The sequence below is a fragment of the Lupinus angustifolius genome, chromosome LG01 (genome assembly GCF_001865875.1).
Source record: "Lupinus angustifolius cultivar Tanjil chromosome LG01, LupAngTanjil_v1.0, whole genome shotgun sequence".
Taxonomy (NCBI): Eukaryota; Viridiplantae; Streptophyta; class Magnoliopsida; order Fabales; family Fabaceae; genus Lupinus; species Lupinus angustifolius.
In genome coordinates, this window is record NC_032009.1 from 35,978,507 (window position 1) to 35,989,634 (window position 11,128).

The window sequence follows — 11,128 nt, forward strand, 5'->3', positions numbered from 1 at the left end:
AATAATAAAAAAGAAATAGGTAAGTGTATCATTAATCACTAAATAACTTTTTAAAGATTATAAACGATTTGATAGTTATTTATATTTAAAAAAATTGATGTATCAATGTTTTAGCTAGTGGTATTGTCAAAGAAATTGTATAAGTCCTCAGATTTTATATCCATACTCATTAATTGATTGATTAATCACTCTTGATCAAAAACATCTAAATAGGAACTTCTAACAATACTTTTTCTAGGATTCACCATAAAATTGAATCAAATTGACATTCTTTCTAAATTTCATTTGTTATTTAACTCGAGAAATTTTGTTCATAAACCAAATTTGTTGAACATGAATTAAAAATTAAGTTCACTAAATTAATGAATAGAACTTGAGTTAATTATAGTTCGAATTGTTAGGTTCTTGAGCTCACTCAATTTTATACATATACACACATATATATATAAACACACAAGGGTGACTCAAGTGAGAATAATTTTCATATAAAAATTATGAGAATAGCATATTAGTGTCGCACAAACATACATCGATAATTAAGATTAAAATTTATTTAATGATCACTTAAAAAAAGTCGTACACACTTATCTTTTAATTTTGATAATTCAAATAAGATTCAATGATATATATTAATTGTTCTCGTTTCTCATGTTAGTAATTATTTCACTTGAGTCACTTTCTATATATACTAGTATTGTGAGAACTAGACCGGATTGGATGGTCTGGTCGGTCCAACCGCTGATCGGACTTTAAAATGACTCTGGTTTGTAGTATTAACTGAATGAGTGGTTGAACTGCTTTGAACTAGGGAAAATCTGGTCCAATCGTGCTAAACCTGGTTAAACCACATTAACCCGAGAAGTGAACCGAACGGTTCACTTAAAAATTAAAAAAAATGGAATATTACTCTAATACAATTACATATTTATAGATAAAAATTATTAATTACGTATGAAATCATCTGGTCCGACTGGACTATTTAACCGTTTAAACCAGTTTGATATCCGAGTTAGGTTTCACAATATTGATTTGTAAAGTGCGGGGACTATAGCAAGAGTAGGGGTGGGCACCTAGTCACCTACCCCCGATTTTTTTTAAATGTATTACATTTGTTTTTTACCTACACCCAATCGACATTTTCATGGATATATTTGTTGGAGTTCACATTTTTTCAATTTGTAGCTTGATAAATATGTATAGTTTAATTTGTGTGATCCTTCTAAAAAATATAGATAATATATCAAATTCTCTTATAAGTGTAGATCTTCCTTATAATACTATGATTTCATTTGAGTTCGCAATGATTTTATACTTGATAATATAAATTATGAGGATCACAGGTTGCCTTTATCAAACTTTGCAATACAATACCTAATATCCTAAGGAAGTATATAAATCATTTAATATTGAAAATATATATGTATTTGTGTGAAAAAAATCATATCATGTGGATTTCAATGAGTAAGAAAATACTATATTGAGATTTCAATTTCAATATTTTATTCTTAATATCAGTAATCATTCAGGTTTGAAAAACTCTGAATCACTCATGAATTTAGTGCAACTTTAACAAAAATGGGGAATGTGAATACATATTACTTGTTTGATTAAGTTATTTCTTTTATCATAACAATTATGGTTCAACTAATATGGAAAGTCATTTTCCACAATGAAAACAATCAAAGAAAATTACATAGTAAGATAGGTGGAAGATTTCTTGTTGATGACATGATGATTTATACTGAAAAGGAAACAACTAAAAATTTACCTTCAATTCAATCATCAGTGGGTTTAGTCTTTAAAAGAGTGAAGAACGACCCTATAAATGTATCTTTTTCTGTAACAGATTTTATTATTGTTATATAAAATTAATATGGTATTTTGAAACTTTATAATAATTATGTATGTTTCTTTATATTTCTTTGTTACTCACTGAATTTTAATTATAAACTTAGTTAAGATATGTCACTATTACTAGCTAAAAATTCACAAATTTTCTTTACATGTATATGTATAATATATAAAAATCTTTCAAGCCTTTAAGTTTATCCTCATGAGCGATATAAATTTGAGTTCGTTTACCCACTCAAAAGTTCATATATTTTAATGAGTTAAACTTAAGTTGCAAATTTTCAGGTGACTCATTTTCACTCATAATTTAATTTTTGAGCCACTTGCAATCTCAAATTACATTTTAAGAAACTAGTATCTCTTCCACTCTGCTTAAGTCCAGATATAAAATAATTACTTAATTTAGGAAACGTTATTTTTGGTGAATAACAAAGCTAAGTTTCCAAACAAGTTTTCATGTATGAAAAGAAGGTGAAGGTTCAATCAACAATAATGCAAACAAAAATTAATATTTTTTCATTAATCAATACCAATATTTTAAATTGAATTTCATAATTTCAATTACAAATTTCATATTATGGTTTCGGGTGCATTCACAATGATATCATGGTCACAATTGTGACTTGACTAGCCATATCTTTATCAAATTTTCCACAATTACGATAAACACTGCATAAATACATTTATAATCACAATTTAAAATATTTATACACTGTTAGTGTATATATTTTTTTCTCTTCCGATTAATGTTATATCTTTTTCAATGTCAGTGTATAGGATTGCTTCGAATTTTTGAACTCGTATAAACATGTATATCATGGAAAGAACCCACCCTTAGAAAAAGTATATATGGTGCAATAATACATGTAATGTTCTAAAGAAGATGTAAACAACAATGAGTATCCAAATAGTGAAATCATTGAAAGTATGAGTCAAAAAACAAAAGATACATTTTCACTATTGAAACTGATTATGAAATATAAACACTAATTTTATCTTTGATAGGCAAAGATTTTTCATTTTTAAGGTAAAAAACAAACTATAAAGTATAAAAAAGAAAATCATAATATCTATTCTATGATAATAACAATAATCATGAGTAATTTCCTTAGAAAGTAGAAGAGTAGATTCTGCCCCATTGCATCACATCATCATCAGAAGGAACTTGTGGATTCAACAATTCAGTCATAATATTGCTATGATCACCGCCGCCGCTGCCGCCACCACCACCACCACTTGTAGTACTAGGGTTATGTTCCTTTTCAGCTACTACACCACCTTCATCATTGACATTTCCATTGAATCCAAACCTATGAAACTCAGGCTTCTTGAACACCATAGCCATGACAGTAACATTTGAACCAGCCACAACTTTTCCATCAATAACCCCTCCAAATACCTCACCCTGAGACCCTAAGAGGGAAATCCCAAAGGAGTTAGTTTCTGTGGAAAAAGGGTGGTTAGGGTTTATAGCAAAAGAAGAAGATGCAGATATATAAGTGCCATTTAAAGCCAACATGGTGAAAGGTCCATGAATGGTGAAAGAAGAAGAATGAGGAAGAGGGTGACGAAGTGTAACATTAGCAATGGATCCTGATGCACATAGCACTGAGATTCCAACATGGTGGCGCTTTGAATAGTTCACTAATGCTTTCACTACATCTAAACCAGTGGCAACTTCAATAACCACTGGTTTGAAACCTTCATTGTTTTCTTGTGTTATCACAAGTGGTGGTTTTGGCCTGTTCTTAGAACCTGGTGGTCTTCCTCTAGGTCTTTTTTGTGGTGATGAATGTTCATGGTGGTGGTTGTGGAGGTGGTGCTTCCTTGTAGCACCAGATTGTGGTCTACAATGTGGACAAGGCCAACCACTTGCACCGCCGCCGCCGACGCCGCCACCACCATTGTTTGAGATGTTTGGGTCAATGGGTTCATTTTCAGAGGAGTGGTTGTGAAAGATTGAGGTACCATATTCGAACATTTTTAAGAATCAGAGATAAAAGGATAATGAATAAAAGAGTAGTGAGAGTAAGAGATATTCAAGATTTCATATGTATATTTTGTTCATAGGTAATTTATTTATATAGTGGTTAGAGAGAGTAGTGTTGCATTTAACAAATTTTTTTACTAATTGGTACACAAGATCAAAAAGGTGTAAGATAAAGAGATATCAAATTTTGGGGTCTTAGTCTTTATGAATGTTATTTCTAATGTATTCCGAATTACCTATATTTTTAGATTTCATGAATTAAATAAATATATTGCATCTAGAAATCTTAAATACATCATTTTTGACTAAAAGACAATTTTTTTTGTATTTATAGAATGTCATTTATAAAAGTTTGTTCTTCAGCACACTTTAGAGAAACCAGTGTTTATAACTTTATAATAATATATGGATATTTTAAGGGTCCTAGTTAAAGTAGTTAAAAAATGTTTTTGGGCAAACTTAACTTTTAATGCGTGATTTCATTTTCCTGATTCCTTAATTAATTTTTGCTCTAGTGATAAAAGTTAACAAATTATTCTTAGCATGTATGTATATGGTCAAATGATATTTTACTTTTGGATTGAGTCAAATAATATTTATTTCTTTATCTATTCTTTTGTAGCTGTATATGTGTAGAATTATTTAGTTTTGAAAATGAAGAGGATTGGGTATATAATCTTTTTAAAGGATTAGAATCTGAGGGTAAAAAAGAGGACACAAGTAAAATATAATCTATTGACCAAATCAAATACACAACAAGAATAAAAGCTTTAACTTTAATCCCACTATGTTAGATTAATTGGACTAATCGAATGATGTTGTAATATATTATTATAAATTATGTTTATTGATAAAAAATAATATTTAATTTTTTTTAATCATTTTGTCTATTGTTATTTTTACATCCAAACAAAATATACATTTTTACATAGTTCTAAAATATAAATAATGGTCAAACATTTTAAATCATTTATATGTTTTTAAGGAATAATTTGACAATATATTTTTTATTTTCCTTTATTTTTATTTACTTTGTACTTTTTACTCATTTGTTAACATATCTCTTTTGCGTAAATTGGCCACTATATCCTTTTGCGAAAACATTTTTCCCATGTTAGATAATATAGAATATATCGATCAAGATATTAAATGAAACAACTGAATTTCTTTTGACCAAAAAGAAATCATAATTTTAAAACATAAAATAATAATGGCCAACCATTTTAAAATATTTATATTGTTACTCAATAAATGCTGCACATTTGTCTTTTTCTTTCTTATGGAAAAACATTTCTCATACAGCTTTCTTTTTAGTGTAGAATATGCGAGGAAAGAGTTATGAGAAGAGAATGGATACTTGTAATAGATAATTTTAAAGTTAGGCCAGGGATAAAAAAAAGTTAAAGTATAGCAAGTGGCATAGAAAAAAGTTATATACATGTGATTTCTCTTATTTATTTTATTCTAAACATTTTTTTCTTTATTAAAATTAACTCTTTTAAAGTCTAATATTATTATTAGTACATGTGTCACTTTGTGGATCTACTTTGATCAAATCCACCCTTATTCTTTTCCATGTAAAATTAATTGTTATGGTGTATTAAGGTAGATTACATTCTCTAATATGCAACAAATATTTAATTATTATACATAAATTCTATCTAGTAATATATAACCTGTTAAGCTATGACAAAAGTTATAAATAATTATTACTTTTATAGGCTTGATTTAGTTTTTCATCATGATATTTTTAACTTTTTTTGCACCACTAAGGATATTCCATCTCCTTTTTGGGTAATGAATTAATCTCTTTTCAAATTCTTTTTTTCGATAAATAAAATTTGTATTAAAACGAGCATAAGGAGTGCCGACCCAATACAAAAGAGATCAAGACGTCAACTTTGTAGTATGAAGTCCTATACAAGTTTTGGGATCCATACACCAACTTGCAAAAGATAAAGATTTTTTAGAAACAAAAGAGATGAACCAAATCCAAGATCGAGTTTGAACTAGATCAATAAGGTTCACATAACTCGGCGCCTTCTCCAGGAAAATCACTTCATTTCTCAATAGAGACCAGACGACGGTAAACCAAAGCATTCTCCACAATTTTGCACATTTACCACTTCTCAGGGATTCATGATACTTGAAGGACTCCATAATTGAAGATGTTTGATTACTGACTCAACAAATGTCGCTTGTAGGAATTGAACCTTTGACCTTGGAGATCCAATAAAGTCTTACACCACTAGACCAGTACATTGCTGTAGGTCTCTCTAATTTTTTAATTTTAATAATTTGAGGTTCTCACAAATCCAAAACAGTGGTGAAAGGTCCTCTATCTAAGTATAGTACTTGGCTAATTATTTGATGAGAAAAATTATATGTAGAATAAGCCCTAAATTTTTTATATATTGTCATTGATATTCATATTTAATTATCATTGACTATTTAAACAATTAATACAAATGAATAATGGATAATGATTATGTATAAATTTTTACACTGACAGTGAATAGATATTAAAATCTTATCTGAATCATTTTAATGATATATAATTTCTAACAAACATGTTTACAAATGAGAATGCACTTGGTCAAAGCTAACTCTAACAAATGTTCCGACAGAACTTAAACTATCAAATATCAATTTTTAAGGATATATATGGACAAAATAATCACGATTTACATGGAAATAGAACTTAATTAAGTCTAAATTTTATGATTATGGTCCATGGAACATCCTGTTTTTTTAATTGAAAGCTCAAGACTTTATTATTGAGAATATGGTAAAAATATAAAGAAAGTAAACATAAGATGCTAGAAAGTCCTAGCAAAATTAAATTCATTTGAAAGATGTGTTCAATATATTGAAACATTTAAAACTAACTAACTACATTAAAAAAACAAGGCATTATATTTTACCTCGAAATCAGAGTCAATGTAAACTTCCTTTTTTCGGTTATTGTAAACTTTCCTTCTGAATGAGAACTTTACAAAATTGTTAACTTGAACTCACAAATGTAACTATTAGTAAGATATCCTATTTTAGAAAAATAAATATTTCATAAAATTTATGCTAAGTAAAATAAATCCAAGACTAAATGTAAAACATAGAAAAAATGGGTTACAAGACCAATCTTTTGTCATATTGTTAACACCCAATTTTGTATAATATGATAAAAAGAATGAAATAAAAATAAATTAATATGATACAAAAGTTTTAATTAGATTTGGTTAAAAGAAAGATTTTGTTTTGAAAAAAATTATCTGAGGGAGAAGATAATCTCATATTTCTCACTCATATAGAAAAAAGGATTTAGATAACTTAAGTGACTATATACAACCTCAAAGTTAATCTCCCTCCCAAATTTTGATTTTCTCTACAAACAAAAATAAAAAGGATATTTAAAGATCACCTAATTGGATCGGTGAAATATTATTTCAAAATAATTTTCTCCACCAATTTTCATTTTATTTTTAAAATAAGAAATAAAAGGGGTTTTAAGTGACCCGATAGACACTTATTAGCCTAATAGTGAAGAGAGTTCATTTTGATATAAAAACACATGTATTTTTCATTTAAATTTTGTTTTTTAATTAAATAAAAAAAATATAATAATTTTTTGTGACTTTATAACAATCAAATAATTATTTTTTACTCACATATGGATAATGCAACATTTATGAATTTTTTATAAAGCAGTCTTGAAATTTCTACCCAAAAATAAAGCATTCTATACATTCACTAGAAGAAATTTGCGAGGAAAAAATTGTTAGTAAAAGATAAAAATCTATTGATGTAGCCCCAAAAACCTATACCTACGAACAATTTTCTCCATTGTGAATAAGTTTTTATGCCTAGTCTTTTATTTTCTTAAGTCTTGGCCAATACCCATGATTTATCTTCTGTAGATATAAGTCATGGGCTATACTCACGGTCGTTTATCTTTTGTAGGTATAAGTCTTGGGCTATATATGTAGTTTATCTTCCCTCGGTATAAGGTTTAATAACATGTAAACATATTACTTTAATCTCATTATTTTGTAATGATTTTTAAATCTATAATAGTAAATGTAAATACTCGTAAAAATGATAAACTTTCATTACAAATAACTAATGTGACATAATATAGTTGAATGAGTTATAATCCAACATTTATTATAAACAACTTAAAATTAAAAAAATTAAAAATACTCTCATATTACACTTCAAAAACAAAAATGCATGACAAATATTCTAAATGTTAATAGCTTCAGATGATCCTCTTGCATCTAAAGATGTATATGACAAACTTGTGAGAAGTAGTTCTCATTTATTCAAAACAAAGTAAACTAAATTTGAAGGACGTGAATATCCTTCATGATCATGGCTTTCAGGTGGTTCTCAAGGGTGAATAATGTCTTTGCAAGCATGTCCTTGGAGGATTTAGCCATTCCCCTAGTCCTACGGCCCCCTTGGTCTTGAGTGACCCTTGAATCAAGGGTTGCCCCAAGCTGGTTTACATCATATTCTCCTTTTTGAAGAGAATTTGACCTCAAATTCAAGCGGTCATACTCTCTCAGGTAAAAAACTCTCCTTTTGAGTTGCTTAGGATCCGATACATGTGCATCTTCTTCTCTCGGATCAAAGGAAATTTTCTTAAACATTTCAATCCACTTGTCTACATATTCATCAAGGGACACCATTTTAACGAATAAGTTAATAATTTGACAAACACCAATGACTTCTTTGGATGGAAAAGATGTGTCATTTCAGTATAACCATTTTTCACCATTATATTTGATGCTTCACCATTGTCTATTTCTGTGAACACCCATTTTTGTCCGGCCTATATATAAAATTACAAAAATAATTGAGACAACCAAAGATAAAATAGATGGCATTTTTAGGTGTTCTGGAACCAATTTTATCTTCAAATTCTAATTAACGGTTTATTAATTAGTGGCGTTTATGTTTGAATTTTTTAATTGTTAGTTTTATTTTTTATATTCTAAAATCAAATCAACGGTTCCATTTTTCATACATAAAAAACCATTGTCATTTATCTTTTACTAGCGTGTTGACATGTACTGTCGTGCTTGTCAACCTGCTTTCCTATCGTTTGTAATGTGTAGTTTGTATTTTATAAATTCAAATATAATTTTTTGTGCTAAATTTACGGTTGAATTTATTCAATTGGTCTAATATTCATTTTTTAAATACACTTTTAAAATAAGAAGATAATAAGGATAAAATAAGAAAATAATATTATATGATTTTTTGGTAGAAATAAAAAGATATTGAGGGCAAAATAGGAAAACCCAAATTACACCATGATGGGTGGTTATTTTGTATTTTCCCTTTATTAATAGTATAGATATAGATATTGAAAAGGAAAATAAATAAACGTTACAATAATAATGCATACTCTTACCCTTTCCGCATGATTGGTGTTTCTTATAAATAATTAGACTATAGCAATGTTACAAAACAATTTAACTGCTAAATAATATTATTTACGTTTCACTTTGCCAATTTATCTAACTCATAATACTCACACTAAAACCTACACACAAAAAAAACAAAGAGTCACCTATTCATATTCAATAAGTTCATCTCTATAAGTCCTAGATGAAGATATTTTCTTCATATGTATATACTGCATATCTTATTTTTGGCATTGCACACATCTTATCCTCTTTTCCAATACCTTGTATATAGCATATATCTTTTACTTTGCTTATGCATTTTTGTATGATGATTTTTATTACAACAAATTCAGTGTTCATTTCATGAAGTTAACTCCCATACTTAAGGATACTGTCTAAAGCATTGAACACTTTGCTAACACTTCAAAAAATGAACACTTTGCTAACACTTCAAAAAATGAACACTTTGCTATCAATCTATCTCTATCATATGGTGTGGACATTTCATTTTTCTCTATCCCATAACATACCCATGCCTATAGCCACCATTTTTTTTGTTATCTCTAACATGATTATGATGCCCTTAAAGCCCCCCTTCTACCACTTCATCAACCTATACAAATAACACATACAACTCACTTAAACATAAAATCTATTCTAACAATTAAAAACTTCTATGTCACTCTAGGATCATTATTATCCCTTACTATATGTCTCTTTGTGAACCTTGATGCCCCTATAACAAGTAAGAAAATGCTTGTTGTGATTGCTTGAGTGTTTGCTTGGTGGGTCACCGTGGCAGTGCCACTTCCTAAGCCTAACACGAAGCTTTTCAACCTTGTGACAATTCCGGACTTGATTACTGAGATTGGGAAAGTTGGTGGGGTTGTCACAAATTAGGCTTTGGTTTCAAAGAACCATAATACTCAATCATGCATAGGTCTTCATGGTATGGAAGCTAAGGTGTTTGTCATGAACATTTTTGAAGGTTCTATTGTGAGACTCAATAGAGTGGTGGTGCTAAAAAGATTTGCTAAAAAGATTTGGTATTCTTTCAAATTAGCTTGTTCAACCTCAAGAAGGTATATACTTTTAGCACCCAACATCATATAAATGTTATGTTATTTTCTATTTATACTGTGCCATATATAAAATATAATACTATGCAAATCTCACTCCATGTAGTATTTTGTAATAATGACCTTTAGTCTCATATATAAAAATAATTCCAAAACTATTTCATTACTTTTTAAAAAACGATGCAACACTATCTTATCTCTCTAATTAATTTTTATAGTAAGGTTATGGTTCGAGTTGTCTCTAACTTCTCTAAAAATGAGGAAAAGGTGTACGACCAATATCACCTCTAAGCTATTAATTTCATATATAAAAATAATACGAAACGATTTTATCACTTAATTTCATATATAAAAGTTATTCCAAACTATTTTATCACCTAATTAATAACGGAATTTTTATAGTAAAGATATGGTTCGAATCGTCTCTAACTCCTCTGAAAATGAGGAGACGATCTACGACCAATACCATCTCTAAGCTATTAATTTCATATATAAAAATAATCCGAGACGGTTTTATCACTTAATTTCATATATAAAAGTTGTTCCAAACTATTTTATCACCTAATTAATAATAGAACTTTTATAGAAAGGTCATGGTTCGAGTCATCTCTAACTTCTCTGAAAATGAGAAGAAGATCTACGACTAGCACCGTCTCTACACTATTAGTTCCATCAAATTAAAACAGTCGATCATATACTATAAATATTTCAAAATCAACTCCACCAAATCTATCAATACCAAATTGACATTTTCAAATCAATAATCTACCAAACTAACCAACAAATTTTTGAACCAG

At 28.6% G+C, this 11,128-nt stretch overlaps 1 protein-coding gene across 1 annotated transcript; it reads right to left on the reverse strand.

Annotated features, from left to right (window-relative positions):
* On the reverse strand, positions 2,960-3,832 carry LOC109340552 (AT-hook motif nuclear-localized protein 28-like). The gene has a single exon (XM_019578304.1). The coding sequence runs from the start codon at positions 3,830-3,832 to the stop codon at positions 2,960-2,962; it is 873 nt and encodes a 290-aa protein (XP_019433849.1).